Source organism: Rana temporaria, chromosome 6, assembly GCF_905171775.1.
Source record: "Rana temporaria chromosome 6, aRanTem1.1, whole genome shotgun sequence".
NCBI classification, from domain to species: domain Eukaryota; kingdom Metazoa; phylum Chordata; class Amphibia; order Anura; family Ranidae; genus Rana; species Rana temporaria.
This window is the reverse complement of record NC_053494.1, coordinates 24,258,863-24,286,409: the sequence shown is the minus strand read 5'-3', so window position 1 is coordinate 24,286,409 and position 27,547 is coordinate 24,258,863. Positions and strand designations below refer to the sequence as shown.

The 27,547-nt window shown below is 42.4% G+C and overlaps 1 protein-coding gene across 1 annotated transcript in view; it reads right to left on the bottom strand.

The window, feature by feature from the left end:
* The window catches only part of LOC120944382, a 94,486-nt gene that overhangs the window by 15,816 nt on the left and 51,123 nt on the right, over nt 1–27,547 (bottom strand). The window contains exons 36-48 of the mRNA XM_040358439.1: nt 25,294–25,415; nt 24,182–24,306; nt 22,112–22,238; nt 19,130–19,342; nt 16,437–16,604; nt 12,942–13,085; nt 12,806–12,855; nt 10,192–10,312; nt 10,020–10,105; nt 8,682–8,805; nt 5,068–5,249; nt 1,932–2,022; nt 1,729–1,849 (exon numbers count right to left, since the gene is read on the bottom strand). Coding sequence (XP_040214373.1) covers nt 1,729–1,849; nt 1,932–2,022; nt 5,068–5,249; nt 8,682–8,805; nt 10,020–10,105; nt 10,192–10,312; nt 12,806–12,855; nt 12,942–13,085; nt 16,437–16,604; nt 19,130–19,342; nt 22,112–22,238; nt 24,182–24,306; nt 25,294–25,415 — 1,674 coding nt within the window. The remainder of the gene's footprint in view (nt 1–1,728; nt 1,850–1,931; nt 2,023–5,067; nt 5,250–8,681; nt 8,806–10,019; nt 10,106–10,191; nt 10,313–12,805; nt 12,856–12,941; nt 13,086–16,436; nt 16,605–19,129; nt 19,343–22,111; nt 22,239–24,181; nt 24,307–25,293; nt 25,416–27,547) is intronic.

Here is a 27,547-nt window from a genome sequence, read left to right as displayed (position 1 = left end):
TTCCCCCCAGCCTTAATGCAATGCATGTTAAGGTCACGGTGCAAGGTGATGTGTGTTAATGTGTGTGTGTTAGCTCACCACTACATTGTGAACCTGACCTTAAATATATATATATATATAATTAGACAGTAGAAGACTAAGAAAATTGTGGCATGGTCTGATTAATCTCAATTTGCTTAGCTACACATATGATAAGATTCAAATTTGGCACCAATAGAGTCAATTCATGGACCCAACTTGCCTTGTGTCAACAGCCCTGCCCCTTGGTGGAATAGTGTGCTAAATATTTCCATTAAATATGTTTCTTTGTTTGCCCAAACAGCTTCCTGAATTCTGAGAATATTATGGGAAATACTTCATTTTCACAGGTTGAGCCTGGTAATATCAACCAGGCTATCAAACAGCCTATCTACTGAAAATATTGTTGTTATATATGGTGACAAGAGGAAATGGGAGAAGCATTTTATTTGTCTCATTACCAGGTTTGGCGGTCCTGCTCCTGATGACCAGGTGCTATGTTAAATTTAGAGGGTGTCTGAGCTGAGTTTAAAACAGACGTTGTTAATTAAGGCTAAATCAGACTCTTTTCCGGCTATGGCTGTGCCTGGAGGGATTTCCCTTTGTTTGCCTGTAGGTGGCGATACTACCACAGGCCAATGTTGGAACTAAGGCAAGCCATGGTGTATTGGGTATCTTTCCTCAGGAATAACCCCACTGGGCATGCTGGGGAGGGATACTTAAGGGGCAGACACCATTTTACAGGGGCCATTTTCACCTCGTGGCCCTCCCGGCGAGAGGTATGTGTCGTGTGATTTTTTGCCTGGTAGGCCCAGTTATCCTGACTGGGGCCTACGCAATGGAGGTGATTCTGTGCTGTCTGTCCTGCGGGAAGAAGCCACTCAATGGAGGAAGCCAGGGGAGGACCTGTCCCGAAAATGGACCGAGCGGAAGGCTGGTACTTTGGGAGAGGCCTGGTAACTTATTGAAGGATGCACCGTAGCCTACAATACCTTACAGTGTGCTGGGTTGGCTTAAAGGCTCTAGAACTGTAAGGCTGGATCTCTGGGTACCAAATCCTGTGGCAGAGGATTCCAGAATCCCTCATCTGAACTTGCAACCAGTCTGTGGCAGAGACTGAGATTATTTTTGTCTGTGCATCATCCCGGGTGAGAGGGGCCTATCCGGGTGAGCAATACCCACTCGAGAGAAAGTGGTGAATGTGACTTTGAAGTCTAGCAATTCCCCAGTGATCTGCCTTGTGCGTCTGAACCTTCCCCTGATCCTTCTTCCCTCTTCTTCTACAAGTTGTTTGAAAATAAAAGTGAAAAAAAAGAAGCTATAACTTGTGGACATTGAACTTTTTACAGACTCTCAACCCCTAGACGACGAGGAACGAGGTAACGTGCAGACCCAAAACTAACCAGCAGCTCCTACAGGGGTAGTGCTACACAGGCATTAGGCAGGAAGTGGAGGAGATGCTTGCAATCCAATGGTTATTGGATAAAACAATCCAAAAATACAGTTGAGGCATCATAAAGAATATCTTTTCACCTGCCCTGGATGTGAGCAGTGCCCAACGTATACAAAAAAAAGGAGACCTAGAACCTGCCAGGTTGCCCTATAGCATAACTAGGCCCCTAATTTCCAAAAGGCCATTGTACATCTGCACAGTTGCAGAGGCTAGCAAATTTATGAAATTATACATTGAAATCAAGATCTAGAACTCACGATCATCACGACTGGCAGACTTAGCTGAAGCTCTAAGTTGCTTGATGACAAAGGTAAATGTCGTCTTGTGCTGAACTTTCATGGAATGCAGCACTCCTGGGAAGAACTTTATCTTTACATCCTGCATATTAATAACAGCATAAGTTATACTGAAATGTAAAATGAGAAAAAAACATCATGTGATATTTTAAGCAGTAAATTACCTTGTTGATTAGCTTCAAGGTGTCACTATTTAGCGTGCTGGAAAGGCTTCCTATCATCGTCATGTTTGACAAAGTCCAAGCAGAAGGATCCCTGGAGAAATGAATCATAGGAAATGTTATTTTATTAAAGTTTTAATGGAAATTAACCCTGCATTTGTAATCTGTATCCCACAGATTGCAGTTTAAAGGTGGGCTCCAGCATAACTGAAAACACAACAGGAGGTAAGAATGCCGTGTTGTACACTTACCTCTGTGCTGTCCTTTCCAAGTCAGGCCTCATACACACGACCGAACATGTCCGCTGAAACTGGTCCGTCGGACCAGTTTCCGCGGACATGTTCGGTCGTGTGTAGGGCCGACCGGACAGTTTCCCGGCCTAGCGGACAGGTTTCCAGCGGACAAAAGTTTCTTAGCATGCTAAGAAACTTGTCCGCTGGAAGCCTGTCCGTCGGACAAGTCCCATGGTCAGTACGACTCATCGGACATGTCCACTGGCCCGAGAAGCCGCGCATGGCGTCAAAGTGATTCGACGCATGCGTGGAAGCATTGAACTTCCGGGTTTCCGGACGTGGCGTCTTCAACATCACCGCCACGTCACCGCGCTGTCTGTCCGCGGGGATTTCGGTTTGATGGTGTGTACAACCATCAGACCGAAATCTCAGAGCAGACATGTCCAATGGAAACGGTCCACGGACCGTTTTCATCGGACATGTTCGCTCGTCTGTACAAGGCCTAAGTGTTTCTGTCTTATGGAATGGACAGGGCAAAGATAGGTGTGGTTAAAGCAGAACTCCAGGATTTGTATAATAAACCCTGTGTCACCCCATCCTCACTGAAGCCCCCTCACACTTATAAAACAATAAATAAATACTGTGATCCTACCACTGCCTCCAAAATTAGGTAATGCCATCACCCTACATGGAGATTTTCAATATTGGGGGTTAACCCTGCAGTTATAGTATCTACTGTAGCAATGTCTGTAAAACGCATTGTCTTACAGACAAGGAAGTAACAGAATCTAAAGCACAGGTGTCAAACACAAGGCCCGCGGGCCGAATCTGGACCTACAGCCATTTCACGTGGCCCTTGCACCTCTCCTGCAACTGCAGGAGAGCTCCAGCCCTCTTCTGGTCCTACTCCAGACCCCCTTCTGCATTCAAGCAATGCATCCAACTTCTTCCCAGCAGCAGCATAAGGAAAGGGGGTGCACTGTGATGTAAGGGGGAGTGGGGGACTCAACTTCTGATGGTAGGGAGGCTCTTGACATCTAATGTAAAGGGGAGGGAATGCGCTGGAGAATCTAATCTTACAGATGCAACCGGCCCTTTTGAGGGAAATCATAATGCTGATGCGGCCCACGATGAAATCGAGTTTGACACCCCTGAATCATAGTAACATTTTTCAAAGAGGCAAAAATTCTTTAGGATTGGTATAGAGCATTTGGAGACAAAGGGTAATGTTAGTGTATAATATAATTTTATTGAAAAAAAAAGAGATTAATAGTGCAAGACAAATATTTGCAGAAAAAGATTTCGAAAAATAGACAATAAGCAACAGTAAAATAGATGTAAAAAAAAAAAATATTCAACAGGGGTTTGGGTTGGTCTTTGGCTCCCATCCCGCTCAGATTTCTAAATGCATCCATATTTTTAGATAAGCAAGTTTTTCAAAAACCAACATATTGTGGAATGAATAACATTATCATTTGAAAGAGACTAAACACAATATGCATTGACTTTACAGAACTCTTATGTATTTTAATGTGACTAATTACTCCTGTACAGTATAGCCCTACACCCGAAGCTGATGGACGAATCAGCTTGGGTTGCCGACATCACAGGAACCCTGGACAGGTGAGTATCCTTATATTAAAAGTTAGCAGCTACAGTATTTATAGCTGCTGACCTTTATTTATTTTTTGTGCATGCTGGAACTCTGCTTTAAGAAGGGGTAATATGAGATATGTCTAAAGCTGACTGAAAAATTTGATGACTTCAGTGTCACTGAAAGGAGAATTTTAGAGCAATAAAGGTATGCGCTGTACAAGTTGGTGGTCATTGGACCTTATTGTGGTCATGCATACCTTTTTTCTCAATGATCAACTGGAAGTTCTGGTGATGTCACAATTTTTTTCTCTTTTCCTCTAAGGCCGGGTACTAACGAGCAAACATGTACGATGAAACCGGTCCGTCGGACCGTTTTCACCGTACATGTCTGCCCGAGGGCTTCTATACGATGGCTGTACTAACCATCGTACAGAAGTCCGCAGCGATGACACGGTTTCGTGGGCGGGCCTGCCATTTAAATGCTTCCACGCATGCGTCAAACTCATTCGACGCATGCGAGGGACGGCTGGCGCTCGGACATGTACGGTAGGTCTGTACTGACGACCGTACATGTCCGAGCGGGCAGGATTCCAGCGGACGGTTTTAAAACACGTCCAGGAATATTTGTCTGCTGGGAAAAGGCCCGGCGGGCAAATGTTTGCTGGAAATCTGCCCGCTCGCGCCTACACACGACCAAACATGTATGCTGAAACTGGTCCAGTTTCAGCATACATGTTTGGTCGTGTGTACGGGGCCTAACAGTTACTGCTGCATCAAATGGTGCTTACATAATGACTTGTGAGGACCGCGCAGTGCAGTAGCAGTTGCCAATCAGGCGGCCATGTTCACACACTCCTAAAGGGTGGACCCAGAAGAAGCAGTTTGAATAACACTGATCATTTTTCACCCCAGAAGACTTAGGACATCTAGTGGTGCAAAGGAATTACTGTGGGGGGCAACTTCAGATTATAATTAAGTGTTGCTGGAAATCTGCATTTTTATTTATTTTATTTTTATTTTTTCTGGATTATTATTTTTTTTAACTTGAAGTTCTGTTTTAACACTGCACACATGCCCCCCACTGTCCTTAGTAACAAAAAATATACTGAAGTTCTCTTTTAACAGAATGATAATAGCAACATGTATTTTTAAAAAGGGAAATACAACCAAAAGAAAAGCAATGCTAACTTTCACCTGCACAAAAAGGTAAAGAGGCAGAGACATTGCAGCAGATTTTGAAAGAAAAAGTCAATGAAAGCAAACTGGTGTAAAAGACATCTGGGTACTCCAAATCCAGCTAACATACATACCCATATTGTTCTTTCAGCCTGGTCAAAATGGCTGCTCTCTGATTGTCAGTAAAGGATGAACAAGTTTTGAGTGCTTCTAAGACATAAGAGTCAGAACTGGTGATATCTTGGTATGTCAGGTCACATGCCAGGCTGCCCAAAGTTACCAGGTTTTCCTTACTGATACTGTTGGTGTTTATGTTCTAAGAGTAAAAACCAAAAACCATCATTAACCATGGAAAGCCTTTTGACTTTTAAAGTAAAATTGTAGTATTTAATATATTTTTCTTTACTGGTGATGTTCAAAGTTAAATAAATTAAAGTGACACTCAAGTCTCGTTGTTTTTTGTTTAAAAATAAACATGTTATACTTACCTGCTCTGTGCAATGGATTTGCATAGAGAAAACCAGATCCTCCTATTCTCAGGTCCCTCGCCAGTGCTCTTGGCCACTCCCTCCTGCTGAGTGCCCCCACAGCAAGCAGCTTGCTATGGAGGCACCTGAGCCAAGCCACTGATCTGTGTGTCCATTCAGACATGGAGCCACGGCTCTGCCCCGCCCTCTCTCTCTCCTCATTGGCTCACTCACTTTGATTGACAGCAGCAGGAGCCAATGGCGCCTTCTGCTGTGTCTCAGCCAATCAGGAGGGAGAGTCCCGGACATCCGAGTCTCTCGTGCAACATCGCTGGATCGAGATGGGGGTCAGGTAAGTATTGGGAAGGCTGAGGGGGGCTGCTACACACAGAAGGTTTTTTATCTGAATGCATTCAGATAAAAAACCTTCTTCCTTTAGAGCCACTTTATTTTTTGTTTACAAACGGTTTATTGAAAAAAAATAAGTCTCAGTACAGATTAAATTCGAATTGGCAAGAAGTACAAAAATACATATTAGAGCAGTGAACAACATCTATGAAGAATATGCATATCAGGTAATCGAGCGACAGAGAAATAAGTGCTGGTTTGTATATAAGGCAGTTTGGTAGTACATTGCAGCAATGTAAAAATTTAATGACTTAGTTCGTTGGCAAAATGAGAGAATAAAACGGAATCGGAATAAAAATAATAATAAAAAAAATAAAAAAATAAATTGGTTTAATTCAATGAGTTATCAGAGAAAGGTCCCAGGGCTTCCATTTCTGATCATATATGTTCATGGTATCATATAAGGTGTGATGGATGCGTTCTCCTAGTTTAATGGATATCATACGATCCATGATTTGGGACCAAGGCACAACGGAGGAGCGCCAATTGAGCGCTATCGCCCAGTGTATTGACGTGAGTAAGGTGTGTATAAGCCTGGTGTGGGCTATAGGGATGTCTGGGATCGGATAGAATAGAAGACACATTTTAGGCGTCAGTTCTATTCTTCTACCTGTTATCTGTTCTATTTTAATACTGGCCTGTTGCCATGTGTCTTTGAGGTGTGCACATTCCCAGAAGGTGTGGATAAGGGAACCCTGTACCAGGCAGCCTCTAAAACAGAGGGGAGATGTTGCGGGATAGAATGAATTAATTCTGTCAGGGGTGAGGTACCACCTATATTGGAGTTTAATGGCAGATTCCCTAATGGAGGCCGTCCTGGTACACTTCCGTAGGTTATCCGTCATGCCGTCCCATTGCTCAGTAGAGAAGGATTCATCTAGATCTGATTCCCATTGCAGCATTTGGCGTGTTTTGTCTGGTAAATTATATTCATTTAGGTTTCTATACCTTTAGAGCCACTTTAAAGGTTAATATACCTATTAGTAGTAGTTAAGTTCAGCAGGGACGAATTTGATCCATGTTTGGGTACTATGGTTGTACAGAAGTTAATCAACCAGTCAACTTTTGTAGAACTGTCCTGTCGGAATTTTCCCCCTCAATCAAAGTCTACCCGTTGTCAGAATACAATGTTGCAGTGGGGAGGATTCCCTCATCCACCTTTGAATGTGTGGATGGGGGAATTGGGCCATTTTTTTAATTCCAGCCACTGGTTGAATGAAAAAAAAAACAGAATCATATATGTTTTCCCTTAGTCAATTTTAAATGGACTTATTCTGTAAAGTTGAGAATATTTCAAAGTTTATTCACTGGAAACATCTTCAGTACAGAACAAGTCCAGAGGAATGTGAATAACTTCTACTAGTTATACCATGGACTGGATAAATGAAAATCCTTTCATCATTATATGGATTGCATTACAATCATTTGTCTGTTTTATCCAAAAGTCAAGTGCTGAAGTGTAAAAAAAAAAAAAAAACTTTGAGCCAGGGGCGGACTGACAACTCATGGGGCCCCCGGGCAATAGAACATCATGGGGCACCCTGTGTTTCTGCCCATACTCAAGCCACACCTGCACAGGGAGACACGGGGGTGCACTGGAGGAGGGCGAGTACAAGGGGGGACACTGGGGGAGGAAGAGCACACAGGGGGACACTGGAGGTGTGGGGGGACCAGTAGAGTATTATGGACCTATCCTGCTATCATGTTGGGGCCTGGGCCCCATACATCTGTACTCGCCTGCCTGCCTCCCTCCCTCCTATGACGGCCCTGGTGTCTCGGCTTTACTCACACAAAGCCTCTAATAATACCGCTCCCCTCCGGCCCCTCCTCTCTTCTCGTCTATCCCAGGTGATGTCACAACCCATACAGTACAAGCACCTGGGACGGATGGGAGGAAAGGAGGGGCCTGTGGGGAGCAGCATGCCATTAGCGGTATTATTTTCGGCATTATTACCGCTTCAAGTGGCCTCGGGCCCCCGGACGGTGCCCGAGTTCCCGTTGGGTCAGTCCGCCCTTGCTTGGAGCTCTTGTGTAAAAGAAAAAAAAAGTTTTCTTCTCAAAAAATATATTAAATAAAGTTTGACACACAACCAATAGGGGGATCACATAAACTAAAGGATCAAAAAACTGTGGACACCTTACCATCAGACCTACAGGAGGTTGTTGGGCATCCCATTTCAAAGTGATTGACAGTAATAAGTAATTGCCCCCCTCCCCCTCGTTTATTGTACACACATATTGTGACTATAACAATCTTCACTCTTCTAGGTAGACTTTTCAAAAGATTTTGGAGTAAGTATGTGGGAATGTGTGTACATTATGCCAAAGGAGTGTTTGTGAGGTCTGGTACTGATGTTAGATGAGAAGACCTTGCTTACAATCTGCATTTCAAAAGGTGTTTAACAAGGTTGAGGTCAATGCAGAAGTCTGATGCTCTGTGCAGGTCACTGGAGTTCCTCTACACCAGACTCATCCAACCTTACCTTTATGGAGTTGGCTTTATGCACAGGGGTATGGTCATTTTGGGTCAAAACTGTTACCCAAAGGTCAGAAGGTCACAATTGTCTAAAATGTCTTTGTATGCTGTAATATTACTAGTACCCATCATTGGGAAAAAATAAATAAATCACTAATTTGGAGAAGTATACATAGACTTTTGGCCACATACCATACGTAGTGTATGCTAGGTAAATAAAATACAACAAATTAAAATAAAACAAAAATCCTAACTTCAAGTTATCTATATGGTCATGTACTCCCTTCATTAGTAACAGAGAAACTTAAAGGATTTTCATTTTGTTCAGATGTAAGTTGCAATCTAATATCATGCTATGGGAAAACATACAACTATCATATAAAGTCCTTGTCCTTACCAGACAGCTTTTTGCATTGCTGAGTAGAGAGGTCCTCTTTGTAGATCCTTGAGGCAGCAGGTCAATGTTAGCCTGTCCAACACGTGTAAAATAATCTTTACACTGAGATTCGCTGGTGTACGGGCTGAGGGTAGAATAAAATAATGTGAGCAGTTGATTCTGTATAATGACAACATAATGAACATATTATATACTCTGTACTGTAAAGCTGAACTCCAGAAAGATATAAAAGACACATACAGTATTAATGCAACTATGGTATCAGCATCTTGCAATCCCTGTCCAGTCACAGGCTAGGGGTGGGAAAAGACCTGTAATGCCGCGTACAGACGATCGGAAATTCCGACAACAAAACCGTGGATTTTTTTTCCCGACGGATGTTGGCTCAAACTTGTCTTGCATACACACGGCCACACAAATGTTGTTGGAAATTCCGAACGCCAAGAACACGGTGACATACAAGACGTACGACGGCACTATTAAAGGGAAGTTCAATACCAGTCGTTTTAGTAGAAGCTTGGTGAGAGACGATTCGTGCTTTTCAGTCCGTTACAGCGTGATGAATGTGCTATCTCTATTCCGAATGCTAGTTTTACCAGACCGATCGCTTCCGTCTCGTACTTGATTCAGAGCAAGCGTGGAATTTTTTGCGTCGGAATTGTCCACACATGATCGGAATTTACAAGAACGGATTTTGTTGTCGGAAAATTTGAGAACAAGCTCTCAAATTTTTGTTGTCGAAAATTCCGACAGCAAATGTCCAATGGAGCCTACACATGGTCCGAATTTCTGACAAAAAGCTCCCATCAAACATTTGTTGTCGGAAATTCTGACCGTGTCCGTGCGGCATTAGTGTTAGTTTATTGCAGCAGAGAAAATTGGGTGTTCTGCCTTGCCATAAAGGGTTGTGCTATGTGGAAAAACTATTTGAATGTCTAAATTGCATGTACAGAAAACACCTGATTTGATAGGCAAAACAGATCCCATATTATAATTTTTTCTAATATTGCGCGTTGGAATTGCTACAGACGATCGAATTTTCCAATAGGAATTTGAGAACCAGCTCTCGATCTTTTGTTGGCGGAAATTCCGACAGTAAAAGTCAGACGGAGCATACACACGGTCTGAATTTCGGTTCAAAAGCTCACATCGGACTTTTGCTGTCGGAAATTTTCGATCATGTGTACGAGGCATTAGGCTTTACCTTTTGCAGGATCTTAAAAGCACAACTTTCCCAAGAAAAATTCAGGACAGCTGTAAAGTGTTCTGATAGTCAGGGTAGAAAGACAGGGAAATAGGCTGAAGAAAAATATGTGATAACTGATTGCAGGTTATTACCCCATGAAAAGTAGAACATTGCTGGGAATGCTGCTGAAGTCTGTTGGAGCTCCTCCATTTGTAAGTCTCCTGGCTATGCAGCTCAACTAAAGCAAAAACATCCGTTAGTTCAAGCCTAATTACATTGTATGTACATCACAAATGAGACATTTACTCATATTAAGGTGCTTACTTGGTCACTGTCTATTGTCACTGCTTTGCCATTCATAGTCTTTATTAGGCTGACAAATTGGTCATCAGTTAATGTTTTTGCAGCTCCACAAGTAAATCCTTGAAGGATGTTCACAGATAAACTAGGACAAAAAAAACAACCAGTGCATGTTAATTTTATATGTTTTGCTTGTTTATAAATTTTAGGATTTTTTTTTACTCTAGAGCAAAGTATACAGCAGTTATAAAATCCTTCTTCTGGAAATCAGCAATGCTAGGACAGAGAGGTTTTAGCACTGTACAGATTCCTATTCACTTATTTTGCTAACTATGTGGAAAGACAAGATGAGAGTCCCCAAGCCACTGGTCCAGATATGAACTTTTATTTGTCACAAAAATAAAGTCTATCAAGATTTGAATGCCAACACATTTTGGGGATCCTATACAAATCCCCCTTCTTCAAAGCTTGGATTTGTTGTTTGAAAGCAATGTGGACAGTTCTTGTTAGAGCAGTCCAGTCCCACAATCTACAGCTCAGGATAGCCCCATTTATTAAGATGAATAAATGTGTATCTGGACCAAACTATTTGACTTGTTCCCATTCTTTCTTTCTACAGAAGCTGACTTCACCAGGAACCCCATTGGGGGCCCACTGGGCAATAGAGAGCTGTCACACTATAGAAATCATTTGGTCTAGTTGGAACTTTCACCAAAATTTGAGTCCAGTGCTTAACAACCCAAATTCTCCTATGATAGCAGCTCACGTAACAACCACTCTATCTCAAACCACTTTCTGTCGATGGAGAGCCCCTGTCACCAGCTATACCTGTTTCCTTGACTTCCCAAACTGCATTACAAGTCAAGACAATAAACCAATGAATGTACCTCAGGTGCTACTAACACGAAATAACCTCTCAGGCCCCATACACACGACCGAGTTTCTCGGCAGAATTCAGCCAGAAACTCGATCGGAGCTGAATTCTGCAGAGAAACCCGGCCGTGTGTACACTTTCGGCCGAGGAAGCCGACGAGTTCCTCGCCGAGCCAAATAGAGAACATGTTCTCTATTTCCTCGTTGTTCAATGAGGAAAGTTGGCTCGCCGAGATCCTCGGCGGCTTCACACAGAACTCGACGAGCAAAACTATGAGTTTTGCCCGTCGAGTTCCTCGGACGTGTGTACGGGGCCTCATTGGTTTGCTGAACAGTGGTGGTGGCAAAATGGTAGCAAGACTATAGTTTTAAAGTTAATAGGTCAAGACAATCACACCATGGGGTCAATTCAAAGGGAAACTGGTCGATGTTAATTATCAACATGGGCCTCTGTATTGTAAGTTAGTTCAGGTTCATTTAAAGGCTTTAAATGCCTAATCATTTTGTTCCACGACTTAGGTGTATTGTAAGATATCTATATAAGAGCTTAAAATCCAAAGCAGAGTCCAAAAAAAATGGTAAAACAGAAGTAAATGTGCACAGTGGAAAAGAAAATCCATCCAAATCACAATTAAAATAAAGAGATCAGGCACGCAGTTGGCCAGGAAAAAAGACTCTACCAAGGACATGTTAAGTCTAAGCCTAGGTTCACATTGGAGTGATTTGTCATGTGATTTGAGAGATCAAGTCGCATGACAAGTCGCAGCCTATTGGAGGCAATGGCACTGTTCCAATTGGTGCGACACCGATTTGCAAAAGTAGTTCCTGCACTACTTTTGCAGATTTCAGGTGCAACTTCAATAGACATCTGTGCATGAACCCACACAGATGTCTATCAGACGTCTATCAGAATGCGGTTTTTATGTCTTGCGGTGCGGCTCAGGTGCGAATTCAGTCCCATTATCTTCTATGGGTATGCATCTAATTCGCAGATGTGTTCAGTTCTCTGCAGGAATTTCTCTCATTCAGCTCAATACAATTCTCCCCCACTCTCCTCTCACCCGGAACTCCTCCCAGGTCTCCAAATTCGCACCTGATCTGCAGCTAAACCGCAGTTGATCTGCAGAACACCCTCTAGAGAAATTCGCAACGAGAACGCAGCTCCAAAACGCAACGCACTAGTGTGATTCCGGCCTCAGGGTGAACCTCCGCTTTAAACAATATGTAAAATAAAGTGTTATAATTTTTTTGTATATTGTTGCTTTAGGGCCAGTTCACACCAGACGCAGTTCTGTTCAGTTCTGTGTGCATTTTTTCTGCACTAAAAATGCATGCACAGTGTTTTCCATGTATTCAATTGGCTCTAGTTGACTCTAGTTCACACCATGCAGTGAGTTTCTGCACCGAAAACTGACTGGAAACTGGCTGCATGGTGTGAACTAGAGCCAACTAGAGCCATTGGAATACATGGAAAACACTGTGCCTGCATTTTTAGTGCAGAAAAAATGCACACAGAACTGAACAGAACTGCGTTTGGTGTGAACTGGCCCTAAAACAAGAAAAACACTGGATGAAATAAATTAGTCTACACCAAAATTACCAAAAGCAGTAACACACCTTATAAAAAAATTATATATTTTTTCAAGGAAATTTAGCTTAAGCTAAATGAGAAAAAATGAAAAGTTTTTCTTCAAAATCACTCCACTCATCTCAAGTATTGATACATAAGGCCTGCAGTGCTACCATATAACACATGATTACTTACTCAGAGAAGCTTTTCACTTCGGTTATTATGGTGTGGAAGAACACTTGAGCCTGAGAATGACAAACACAAGACATGAGAACAGAGATCCACCTTTCAGCTTACAGGAACTTGTAATCCTCTTAGAAATTGTTTATACCTGGCTTGAGGTCCATTGCATCTGATTTATTGTACTGACATTGAGGTTGGAAGCCAGTAAGTGATATGATGGGATCTCACCGGCCAATGCAAATGGCACAGTCTCAAAGATGGTCTTGTTGCGGATGCTGCTAGTCTGAATGACCTAGGAAAAAGTCACAGGACAAAATTGAATATCTGTTGTATAGGGAGTGTCCTTTGAATACATGTAGCCCTGGCAAGCAGCCCATTTAAGCCAGTTAGCTTGGACATATGTAATTATCCTTAAGAACATACTACTTGTGCCTCTTCCTTTGGGCCTTTGATTGACAGGACAGGAGGTTGAGAGGAAACGTGTTTGACAAAATGGAAGGTTTCTATTGGAACAAAAGCAACTTGATTGGCCAGTAGGCGGTTAAACCCATCCGCCAAACAGAAGAGAGGAGAGAGAAGAGAAAACAGGAAATAAGTATGGAAGGAAGAGCAGGAATTGCTGTATGGAGAGCCCAATACATTACAAGCCATACACTGTCAAGCAACAGACACTTTAGTGGACACACCTCTAAGGCCCCATACACACGGTCGGACCGAACCGATGAGAATGAACCGAAGTTCAGTTTCATCGGACCAAACCGACCGTGTGTATAGGCCATCGGTCCAAAATTTTAAAACATGCTTCAAAACCGAACCGATGGACCGCTGCCCCATCGGACCAAACCGATGGTTAGTACAGAAAAGCATCGGTTCAAAACCTGCGCATGCTCAGAATCAAGTCGACGCATGCTTGGAAGCATTGAACTTCGTTTTATTCAGCACGTCGTGTGTTTGACGTCACCGCGTTCTGACCCGATCGGATTTTGGACTGACGGTGTGTACACATATCAGGCCATACGGCCACTTCAGAGGTGAACCGATGAAAATGGTCCGACGGACCAGTCACATCGGTTTGGTCCGACCGTGTGTACAAGGCCTAAGTGTTCAAGGGGCAGCCTTCATTTTTCTTCTTGTTCAGTTTATTCTTTCGACCTAGTTTCATATTTTGCCAATATGGGAATTATGCAAGTAATAGCATCTTTGAATGCCTGCATTTCAGATGAATTCATATGCTAAGTTCCCTCTCTCTGCAGTCACATTTAGAGTGGCTGCTGTCTGTCTCCTGACAGTCATTTCTGCTCCCTTCCCCAGCAAGTATTACTATTGTAAATCATTTTGATGTATGGTGGTTGTTAAAAAATATCCGCCCAATCCTAAAGAATTTGGAACAATTGTATTCCACACATTAATACCTGCAAGACTCACGATAACCAACCTTTGGAAATCCAAGGACACACCCAATTTATCAACGGTTATAGCCAGAATCAATACACAGGCTCAATACGAATTAATGCTGGCTTAAAAAAAATATTCCACCACTACATTCAAAAAGAAATTGATTTCTTGGTTCTCCCATCTCAGAGCATCCAAATACTTAAAAGAGTGTAATATATAATCTATTGACCTGTTTGAAATACTTTGAAGTCATATATATGTTTACCCCAGATAGAATGTATTATCCTGGACATACCTTTATTAATCTGTAGCAAGTTTTGTTCAGTTAATTATATATATATTTATATATATATATATATACCATATATACTCGAGTATTATGCCGCATACACACGATCGGTCCATCCGATGAGAACGTTTTCATTGGTTAACCGATGAAGCTGACTGATGGTCAGTCGTGCCTACACACCATCGGTTAAAAAAACGATCGTGTCAGAACGCGGTGACGTAAAACACAACGACGTGCTGAAAAAAATGAAGTTCAATGCTTCCAAGCATGCGTCGACTTGATTATGAGCATGTGTGGATTTTTAACCGATGGTTGTGCCTACTAACGATCGTTTTTTTCCTATCAGTTAGGTTAAATTTAAAACAAGATTGCTTTTTTTTTAACCTATGGATAAAAAACCGATGGGGCCCACACACGATCGGTTTGGTCCGATGGAAACGGTCCATCAGACCGTTCTCATCGGTTTGACCGATCGTGTGTACGCGGCATAAGCCGCCCCAAATACAAGCCGAGGCACCTATGTTTACCACAAAAGACTGGGAAAACTTATTGACTCGAGTATAAGCCTAGGGTGTCCATCTGCATGCCTCGTTGTGCCTCACTTTGCCTCACTGTGTCCATGTGCATGCCTCACTGTGCCCATAACTAGACTGACATTTAACATGGGAGTCTATGGAAGGGGTGCCCAGATTTGAAAAATCAGTGCTCCCCAGCCGTAGGTCCCCTAGACAATAAACTTTGCACACTTGTAGAGGAGAATGGAGCTACATGTGTGCCAAGTTCTGGGTCCAGGGGACCTACGACTGGCCCGTACCGGGGTCCCCAAAACTACTGGATAAATTACCATTTAACACAGGAGTCTATATAAGGGGTGGCCGGCTTTGAAAAATCGGTGCTCCCCGGCCGTAGGTCCCCGGACAACAAACTTTGCACATTTGTAGAGAAAGAGTGGGGCTACATGTGTGCCAAATTTACCCGGTACCCGGTACCCAAAGTCCGGGAGATCAGGCGCAAAAAGGCGACTCGAGTATAAGCCGAGGGGGCATTTTCAGCACAAAAAAATGTGCTGATTAACTCGGCTTATACTAGAGTATATATGGTATATATATATATATATATATATATATATATATATATATATATATATAATGTTTTCTTTTTGTATTTTTTTCCTATATATATATATATATATATATATATATATATATATATATATATATATATATATATATATATATGTGTGTGTGTGTGTGTGTAATTTTTCTGTTTTCTTTATAATTTTCTGTATTCAACTAGTTAACTCAATTGGTGACCTATCCATGCCTACAGTTTGAACCCAATAAGGCAGGGGGTCTCCAAACTGCGGCCCGAGGGCCAGATGTGGCCCTTTGCTAGCCTTTATCCGGCCCTCGGGCACTATCCCTCTCACTGATATGAGCTACTATTCCTTCCACTGACACCAACAAGGAGACACTATTTCTTCCAGTGATACCAATGACGGGACACTATTCCTCCTACTGATAGGGGCCCTACTCCTCCTCCTCCTAACCACCAACCCTGAGGCCATATTTATTCTCACTGATGCTCGGCCCAGGACATTTTCTGCCCCCGCTGGCCACAGTCTGGCCCTTCTAAAGTCTGAAAGACAATAAACTGGCCCCTCGTTTGAAAAGTTTGGAGACCCCTGCAATAGGGGTAGGCTAGTACAGACTACCAAGTACTGTATTTTTATAAGTACGATCTTATGAACCAAGATAACTAAGTTGCTCACAAATGACTAACATGACAATATTAACCTGTACTGGTAAGTAAATACTTTCAATAAAAATCTATTGTTTAAAAAAAATATATACCGTATATATCCGCCCAAAATATCACATATGCTAAGTATGCCTTGGATTATAAGAAGCCAAACAGATGTCACCCAGTATTTTCTGGCAATGCCGAGGGGTCACTTACCTGCAGAACAAATTGCTGCTTCAACACTATTGGAGCTTGTTCTATGAAACCGGTAAAGTTGGTATTTTTGGCCAGATCCTGAATGTCAGTTGCTGACAACTTGGTTATTTCAGCAGACTGGACACCAATAACCAGTTGACCTATTTTAGTCAGCGTCTCAGCATTAATCTATAGAAATAACAAACATGCAACATGTTAGCCTTGAGATTGTGTAAAGTGTAAAGTGTATTGTGTAAAGTATACCTGTAAAAAGTTACAAAAAAACATTTGTAAGTATTATTTGTGCCTAAGCAAAACTGGGGAAATACTGGCCCGGATTCAGATAGATACGCCGCGTAAATTCAAATCTGCGCCGCCGTATCTACTTTCTGTATTCAGAAAGCTAGATACGCCGACATTTGCCTAAGATACGACTGGCATAAGTCTTATGCCGTCATATCTTAGGGTGCATTTTCACATTGGCCGATAGGGGCGCTTCCGTTGTTGTCGGCGTAGAATATGCTAATTACCTAGATACGCCGGGTGACAAACGTACGTAACCTCGTCGCAGTGTATTTACGTCGTTTACATTAGGCTTTTTCGGCGTAAGGTTGTTCCTGCTATTAGGAGGCGCAGCCAATGTTAAGTATGGACGTCGTTCCCGCTTCGAAATTTGAATTTTTTACGTTGTTTGCGTAAGTCGTTCGTGAATAGGGCTGGACGTAATTCACGTTCACGTCGAAACCAATACGTCGTTGCGCCGTACTTGGGAGCAATGCACACTGGGATATGTACGAGCATAATCCATTCCAGGAGAATGCTTGTAATCCAAAGCACTCACATATCAAAGCAACTTTCCCAATAGAAGTCAATGGAAAAGGAGATAATTTGTTCTGCATTGACTTCTATTGCATGCAATACCGCATGTGGCCAGAGGTGGAGGGGCGCCGGAGAGCCTCGGAAATACTCAGGGACAGCTCTGCTGAACTCGGAAACCCCGGAAAGGCTCGTAAACACTCGGGGACAAAGTATTTCCGAGTGTTTCTGAGTGATTCTGAGTATTTCCAAAAGGCTCCGGATAGCTCCGAACCGTTCCGAGTGTCACTGGCCAAATGCGGTACTACACACCCCATTAGCTTGAATTCTGCTAGTTTTGCAAGACAACACTTGCAAATCGAGTCAGGATTAAAAAAAAAAAAAGTTGCTCGTCTTTCAAAACGCTCGTTAACCGCGTTACTCATTAACCAAGGTTCCACTGTACTTCAATTCCTCATACAATAGTAATGCACCTCCTGGTACAGAATGTGATTGTGCGAACAGCTTCACAGCTGTATATCTGCAATGTGAGATCTAAGGCACTGCAACCTCTGACTGCTAATCTCAGGGGATTGCTCACTGTTCTCCTTGCCGGAGAGGGCTGCAGTGCAGGGATTCCCATGCTCCTGCTTCATTCTTTCTGTGGATCTGGGCTTCCCTACACTTGTTGCTAATTGATTATTCCTTCAGCAGTTTTCACCGCATCCGGTTCGCATGACATGTGAGTGTGACTGGCTCTAAATGAAGCTAGTTTACACATGTCCGGGGCGGCCGCAGTGTGAATTCCAAAATGGTCCAGTGCGTTTTTAGGGCCAGTTCAGGTGCGACTTTAGGCAAAAATTTGGGCCTGAATTGCAACTGAACCGGGGACCAGAAACGCACTGGCGGCGGACGTATTGGACACTTTTGACACAATTTTGGGACCATTCACATTTATACAGCGATCAGTGCTATAAAAATACACTAATTACTGTATAAATGTGACTGGCAGTGAAGGGGTTAACACTAGGGGGTGAAGAAGGGGTTAAATGTATTCCCTGGGTGTGTTCTAACTGTGTGGGGGGAGGGGACTGACTGGGGGAGGTGACCGATGCTGTGTCCCTATGTAAAGGGACACAGATCGGTCTCCTCTCTCTCTGACAGGACGTGGAGCTCAGTGTTTACACACAGAGCTTCACATCCCTGCTGTCACCGGCGATAGCGGGTACCTGGTGGACATCGAGGCCGCCAGGCACACGCATCGGCTTCCCAGCGATGCGCCGGGCACGTTGTTTCCCCGCTGCGCGCCCCCAGCGGTGCGCACGGGGAATGTCAACAACAGGATGTCCATGGACGTCCACTCGGCACTTGAGAGCCGCGCTGTGGACGTCTTTCGTCTATAGCGCGGATCTCAAGTAGTTAATGCCCCGTACAGACGATTGGACCTTTGTCTGACCAAATTCACATCGGAATTCCGACGGATTTCCATCAGAGGAAAAGAGAACATGTTCTCTATGTAAACTCCGGTGGAATTTATCGGATTTTCCAATGGAATTAGTCTGATGGGGCATACACACGGTCGGAATTTCCGATGGAAAAAGTCTGTCTGACTTTTTCCATAAGAAATTCCGATAGTGTGTATGGGGCATAAGTGTTTCTCCTTTATTTTCACCTGATGAGCCTACCAGCAACACACTTCCCATTCTAGGGTGACAACACTCACTGTACTCAATCCATGCTTTTGCTCCTTTTATGGACTACAACATATATGCTACTTTCTACTTATTCTATGGACAAACTGTGGAGAGATGTTCATATATTTCATGTATTTCAGAGATGTACTGAATATTTTTTTTTGCACAGGCATAAACAATCTTCTCCATCTTTTCCTGCTCTTATTGCATATCAGTAAACGTTACCTGGAAATTACTCTGAACCAGGTTTGATACAATAACAGAAGCCTGTGTGACGCTCCAGCTAGTGATGGAGGACAAGGTTTGAAGATTATCCTTCAGGGCGCTCCCACTTGTATCAGCCAAAACGGATGGTGACAGTCCGACAGCGGCAGATCCCAGCGTGGCCAGAGTTTCCGATGTGACATTGGTAATCGAGGGGAGCAGGTTGGTCAGCTGCTGCAAAAAAAATGTTGTGAAAAATATTCAGATGAAGATTTGGGGTTCATTTGATATCAGGATGCAAAGAGTATCTATGTGCAGCAATTTAGCAACCAATCAACTTTCAGAGAGAAGTAAAAACACTGAATGAAAGATGCTGATGGGTTCTTAGTGCACATCACTATCGGAGATCCTGTACTGTACAGTACAAAAGAGGGCATTCATATATAGGAAAATCATCCCAATCAAATATCTATCATATTAAAGGGATTCCTAGTAGACATGTGCATTCGTTTTCATCCGAATTTTGCGTTCGTTGTAACAAACATGCAGAATCAGAAATCCGATTCACTGTTGTGACAACAGTTCGATACAGATAGGAGATTCGACATGATGGTGACAATAGCGATCTGTCTCTATCGAACCTGCGGTCGAATGTGCCTAACCTAACTTTATTAGTCCGAGATTATTCGACATAGAGAGAAAAGATTCAACATTATAGAGACATGAAGAATCGGACGAAGCAGCTAAAAACATACGATCGCCACAAACAGACATTTATGGTCAAATGCTCGGCCCATAGGCTATAGAAGAATTCTAATGTTGGTTGACTAGTAATAATAATTTATAAATGTAATTATTACTAGTGTCATACAACATTAGAATTCTTCTATAGCTTGTGGGCAGGGCATTCAACCAGAAATGTACGATTGCGGCGTCGTACAGTTTAGCTGCTTCGTCAAATGTTCTTAGAACATTCAACGGACACCATAAGCCTTCAATGACAGATTCGACCTTAATTCATTCGGATTTTTGGACGAATGCATTTTTTAACGAAACAAAATAAATAAAAATGAATTTCGGGAGTAACTAAATTAAAAAAAATTCGGACGAAAACGAAATTTCGAAATGAAATTTTTCAGTGTGCACATGTCTAATTCCTAGTAAAAATAGAAATGTCTATTTTCATTGCAGCCTTTGGGGCAGATCACAGAGATCTGCACCCGCGCAGCGTATCAGAGATACGCTACGCCGCCGTACCTTACCTGGCTTTAGTTCGAATCCTTAAAGATTTTGCGCCGTAAGTTACGGCGGCGTAGTCTATCTCTGGCAGCGTAACGGTGCATAATTCAAATTGGCGATTAGGGGGCGTGTTTAATTTAAATGAAGCGCGTCCCCGCGCCAAATTAACGCCTACATTTCCCGCTGTGCATTGCGCTAAATGACGTCGCAAGGACGTCATTTTTTTTAACATAGACGTGAATTACGTCCATCCCGTTTCACAGACGACTTACGCAAAAAAAAAAATTCAAATTAAACGCGGGAACGACGGCCATACTTAACATAGCAAGTATAACTATACGCCACGAAACAGCAGCTTTAACTATAAGCCGGAAAAAGCCGACTAGAGACGACGTAAAAGAATGCGACGGCCGCTCGTACATTCGTGGATCGTCGGAAGTAGCTAATTTGCATACTCGACGCGGAAAACGACGTTAACGCCACCCAGCGGACGCCGAAAAATTGCATCTTAGATCCGAAGGCGTACGAAGCCGTACGCCTGTCGGATCTAACCCAGATGCCGTCGTATCTTGTTTTGAGGATTCAAAACAAAGATACGACGCGGGAAATTTGAAAGTACGCCGGCGTATCAGTAGATACACCGGTGTACTCGCTCTGTGGATCTGCCCCTTTGTGTGTTACATTTGTGTGTTGAATACAGAGTGACATGGTGATGGGATGAGCCCATGACACTCTGCATTCACAATATGTCCTCAGTCTTCTAGGTTGAGTGATACTGGGTGTCTTTCAACTCTGAAGACTGAAGACATCTTCTGGTGAAATTTAAGTATTGCAAGGGACAGCTCTGTAATGATTATGTCTATGTTAAATATATCTTTATATTATGATGTATTGTATTAATTTATACTCTTTTCCACTTTTTTGATAGCCAATATTTAATGCTCCTGAAGAAGCGTGATTGTACGCCGCAACATGTTGAGCTTATTCGATTCTCGATAAACATCATCCTACCGTTTTGCTGTCATCAAACCATACGCTTAAACTCTTGCTACAATATGGAATGACACCACTGCATCTTCTAACTTCCCCCTGTAGATTTTTGGTTTTGTACAGTAGCATTTATATCAAATGTGGGCTTTTAGAGAGTTTGTGAATTTTTATATGTCTAAATAATAAATATATTTTTTGTATAAAACGTTTGTGTTACTGTGCCTAAAAAGTCCCAAATTTAAATTTTCAGCTCTGTAGTGAAAGTGATTATTGCACCATTGGCTGCTTTTTTTTTATGTTTTAATACTGCTGGGGGACAAATGTATTTAAAAAAAAATAAAGTCAGGCATTAAACACTAAACAATTGTAAAAACCTCAAATGGAATTGAGACTGTAAAGGCAACAAATAAGAGCTTCAAAATTTTCAAAAATTATACAAATTTATTACAAATATAAATAATTACAAATTGATAAATACAAAAATGATATCCGCCCCAAGTTGCCATCAACCACCTGGTGATGGTATTCCATGACGGACAGTATTCATATCCTAGTGATCATGTAACCTATTTATCACTTTTGTATTTATCAATTTGTAATTATTTATATTTGTAATACATTTGTATAATTTTTGTAAATTTTGAAGCTCTTATTTGTTGCCTTTACAATCCCAATTCCATTTGAGTTTTTTCCAATTGTTTAGTTACTAAGGGATGATGGCAACTACATGCCGCCCTACATGAGTTGATCCTTTTCCAGGCATTAAACACTTACTTCTTGCCCCAGGCTGACGTTAGCACCACATGTTTTCAAAGACTGTAGAATGATGATTGCCTGTGCTTGAGGTAAATTACCAAGGTCTATCTTGCCAACAGCATGGCAAAGGATATTTACAGGGATGCTGCAGAGGAAGAAAAAGGGGTATAATGTAATTTAAATCAAAGCCTCTCTGTGGTTTATTGCTGTCCTTGTTGGGCAGGAGGCCTTTCTGAGAAAACCGTCACCTGGATCTGAGGGAAAATCATCAAATGGGACAAATGTGTGTAAAAAGACCACCGTAAAATCAAAATTTAGTTTTAAATGTTAAAAAAAAATCAGCAAATGCACAGTAATAAGATTGTGGGTTATATTTTACTGTACTTACTTCATGATCTGATTCAACAATAGTAATATCTAAAAAACACAGAGAGCATGCTCTGGACCAGCGCACAAGCCTGTATAATTTTATGTATAATTTATGTATAATTTTATGTTTGTGTGCATGTGCTAGTTTGTGGTTCTCTACATACAACTGCTGCAGGTCTCTGCTTTGGGCTGCGTGTGCATCTTATGGCAAGTGCACAAGCACACACTCACTGATGACGTTGGTGCCAGATGGGCTAATTAAAGCCCATCTTCGGGCATAACTTTACTGAACTAAATAGCAGAGACAATAGGGGTTATTTACGAAAGGCAAATCCACTTTGCACTACAAGTGCAAACTATAAGTGCGAAGTGCACTTGATATTGCACTGAAAGTGCACTTGGAAGTGCAGTTGCTATAGATCTGAGGGGTAGATCTGAAACGAGGGGAAGCTCTGCGGATTTTATAATCCAATCACGTGCAAGCTAAAATGCTGTTCTTTATTTTTCTTGCATTTCCCCCTCGGATCTACAGCGATTGCACTTCCAAGTGCACTTTCAGTGCAATTTTAAGTGCACTTTGCACTTGTAGTGCAAAGTGGATTTGTCTTTAGTAAATAACCCCCACTGTCAACAATCATAGAAATAATACTGCTCCAAAAGCCTGAACTTCGGAGGAATGGCCACACACCACGTTCCATGTGAAGTCTTAGGCCTCGTACACACGATAGGTTACCATAGGACAGACCGATCGTGTGTGGGCCCCATAGGTTATTTAACCATAGGTTAAAAAAAAAACTTGCTTTAAATTTGACCGATGGATTCCTAACTGATGGGTAAAAACCGATCGTTAGTAGGCACAACCATCGGTTAAAAATCCACGCATGCTCAGAATCAAGTCGACGCATGCTTGGAAGCATTGAACTTTGTTTTTTTCAGCACGTCGTTGTGTTTTACGTCACCGCGTTCTGACACGATCGTTTTTTTAACCGATGGTGTGTAGGCACGACGGACCATCAGTCAGCTTCATCGGTTAACCTATGACAAGGGTCCATCAGACCGTTCTCATCGGATAGATTGATCGTGTGTACGAGGCTTTACATTTCATGTGATAGACCCAATATGCAACCAACCAAGGATCCACCTATCCTCCTCCTATCTGCCTTTCCAGTTAAAGGTTCTTCTGGTCAGGCATGAAGGGCCTATTCACCGTGATTATTTTTTTCTAAAAAGGTGAAAACTTTAGCTTTATCTTATGACTCTAAAGCCTTGCACATACGATCGGATATTCTGAAAACAATTGTGTGATGGAAGGGTTTTGTCGGATAATCCGACTGCCTGTATGCTCCATCAGACAATTGTTGTCGGAATTTCCGACAATAAATGTTGGCTAGCATGCTCTCAAATTGCCCGACAACAAATGTGTGTTGTCCGATTATACAATCGTCTGTACACAAATCCGCCGGACTAAAATCCAAAGTACAAACACGCATGCTCCGAAACCAGTGCTAACCATAAGACAACATTAGCAGAAGCAGAGGGTGGCGCTAAAGAGCAGAAAAAACATGTAGTTTTGTGAATGTTGGCTGAAAAAGTTCTGCCGTCTGTATGCAGAACAAGTTCACTGCCAACGCCCTTTGCACAAAGGTAATCCGATCATGTGTACGAGGCTTTATAGTATCTAAAGCATAAGGATTTGAGAAGATAAATAATCACACATACCGTTGTACAGTTAATGTTGAATTTCCCATGAAGAACAGCTGCGCAGCGTATATCATAAAGTCTTCTTGGAGAGTCAGATTCCCGATCAAACCCAGAGTTTGGGAGTCCTCCAAAAATAGCTGAAGCTGTTTCAAAACCAAACGTGAACAGTCAGTCAACAAGAGCCTAGCCCAGATCTGTGATAGCTTGAAGTCTTATAGCATGTGCATGTGCATAATACTTTATTTCCCGAAGGGTCAGAATATTTGCTTTAAATAGGAGTTCTATTTGAAATAACAATCTATTGACTTAAATAAAAGAGTTTCTAGAAGCTTTATGTGTTTGAGAGGGCTAATAATAAACAAATAGCCAGATTCAGGTATAGTTACGCCGGCGTATCAGTAGATACGCCGTCGTAACTCTGTCCTACATTTAAGCGTATGCTCAAACTGAGATACGCTTAAATGTTGCTAAGATACGAGCGGCGTAAGTCTTCCTACGCCGTCGTATCTTAGCTGTCTATTTACGCTGGCCGCTAGGGGCGTGTACGCTGATTTACGCCTAGAATATGTAAATCAGCGAGATACGCCTATTCACGAACGTACGCTCGCCCGTCGCAGTAAAGATACGCCGTTTACGTAAGGCGTTTTCAGGCGTAAAGATAAACCACCAAAAAGATGGTGCAGGCAATGTTAAGTATGGATGTCGGAACCGCCGTCAACTTTCACGTCGTTTGCGTCGTTTGCGTAAGTCTTTGACTTGACTATTTGACTATTTGACATTGACTATTTGCGACGTAATACGTCCACGGACGGCGCATGCGCCGTTCGTTCAAAACTTCATTTACGTGGGGTCATGCTTTATTTACATAAAACACGCCCACGTCTTCACAATCTGAATTAGGCGCGCTTATGCCGGCACATTTACGCTACGTAACTTAGGACGCAAGTGCTTTGTGAATACAGCACTTGCCTCTCTAACTTGCGGCGGCGTAACGTAAATTACATATGCTACGCCTGCACAACTTTAAGCCGCCGTGCGTGAATCTGGCCAAAAGTATCTTCGGACATCCTCTATATACAGTACTGTCTGTGTAGTAGGTGTCCACAGGTTTATAAACGTTTCCACATTACCAGTGTTGAATTGCTGCTAAATGATTGAAGATCTCCACTAGTACAGTAGGTCACAAAATTCTGCAAATTTTGAACGATCCAGGAATAGTCACCACCAGCTGTGTAGCATTTTGGATTGGGACCTAATAAAAGTAAAAGCAGCGCATTTAGGTATAAATTTCATTAAATCTGTGAAGTTGTTTTTTTATCCAAGTTATGGTATAGCTAGCAATACTTAAGGCCCATACACATGATCGGACTTTCCGACAACAACGGTCCGACGGCGCGTGTTATCGGAAAATCTGACCGTCTGTATGCTCCATCGGACAATTGTTGTCGGAATTTCCATGCTGTGCATGCTCTCGAACTTTCCAACAACAAATGTGTTATGTCGGATCATCCGATCGTGTGTACACAAATCCATCGGACTAAAATCGAAAGTACAAACACGCATGCTCAAAACCAATGCTAAACATCAGACAACAATAGCAGAAGTTGCCCAAAGAGTGGCGGTAAAGAGCTGAAAAACCACATAATTTGGTGAATGTTGGCTGAAAATGTTCTGCCGTGTGTATGCAGAACAAGTTCCCTGTCAACACCCCTTCAGACAAAAATCCACGGAAAAGTCAGATGGAAGTCCGAACGTGTGTATGAGGTTTTAGTCACACTCAACTGCGTTTGTTACGTAATGTTGAAGATATTGTATAGTTTCTCCAAACCACTTCTTCCACTTCAAGCCAGTTCTAATGTTCTAGTTACATGATCCCATCCTTGGTGCCCAGAGGTTTACAAACGTATTAATCCCTCGAATCACATGGCTAAAGGTGTAAATTGTTGTCAACAACCATCATTGGACAAAAGTTGGGGTCTTCATTTCAATCTTCCTTCCACATAAATGCTGATTTAACATCTCTACCCTTTGACAATAATTCACACCTGCAGGCATGCGAGTCAAACATCCGTTCCATAACTTTTACACCCCTTATCTAGTTTGTAGGCAATCAATGCCTGCCTTGACAAATTCCATAATGACTAGATTGAGGTGTCTGTGCTCCATGTGTCAAATTGCCAGGGTAGAGATGTTAAATCAGCATTTATGTGGAAGGAAGATTGAAATGAAGGCCCCAACTTTTGTCCAATGATGGTTGTTGACAACAATTTACACCTTTAGCCATGTGATTCGAGGGATTAATACATTTGTAAACCTCTGGGCACCAAGGATGGGATCATGTAACTTGAACAGGATGGTTCCACAACTTTCACACCCTCCATCTTGTTCTTGGACAGACAGCATATGCCTTCCTAAATTGTATGGTGATTAGATCATGGTGTTTGTGCCACTTGTGTGGATATAAATGTTGGGGTATGTTTCTGACACTTAACAGAACTGAGGAAGTGGCTTGGACAAGCTACAAAATATCTTGCAGAACAAGTCCAGTTGAATGACTAACTATTACGAGCAATCTCCTATTATCTTTATAAACAATATATTTCAAAGCTTGTGCTGTCATTTGCCTTAAAGGGGTTGTAAAGCTTCATGTTTTTTCACCTTAATGCATCCTATGCATTAAGGTGAAAAAACACCTTGCACTCTCCGCCCCCCAGAGCCCCCATTTTACTTACCTGAGCTGCGAATCTCCGTGGGCGCGATCCTGCAATGCTTTCCCTCAGTCTTGTGAGCTCTTCATTGGATGATTGATAGCAGCGCAGCCATTGGCTCGCGCTGCTGTCAATCAAATCAATGACGCGGCGCGCCAGGGGGCGGGCTGAGTGATACACTTGGCAGCTTTGGCCGCCGGCTGTATCACGCCAAGCTAACCTCCTTGAGAGAACGCTTCCCAGAGTGGGGTTAGCTCTTGCAAGGAGGAGCTGAGACAGCCGCCGAGGGACACCAGAAGACGAGGAACGGGGCCACTCTGTGCAAAACGAACATCACAGTGGAGGTAAGTGTGGTATGTTTCTTATTTAAAAAAAAATAATAATAAACCTTTACAACCGTTTTAATTGCACCTGCAGAGGGATTGTATGTGAATTTCAACATTTTTCCTATTTTCTTTAAAAAAAATCCACGCTGTATATAGAACTGATCCTAGGGTGTTGCAGAATAATTCAGCTTGCCTGTACAGCAAATTACTCTTGCAATCCTGAAAAGGCACAGAGGAGTTTTACCCTCAGGCAAAAGCTGCACAGCAGGGGGGCTGGCTTAGTGTAAGACAATATTCTACAAGCCAGCTGGAGAAGGGGGCTGCCTGATGAAGAGTGATTGGTCCAAGCC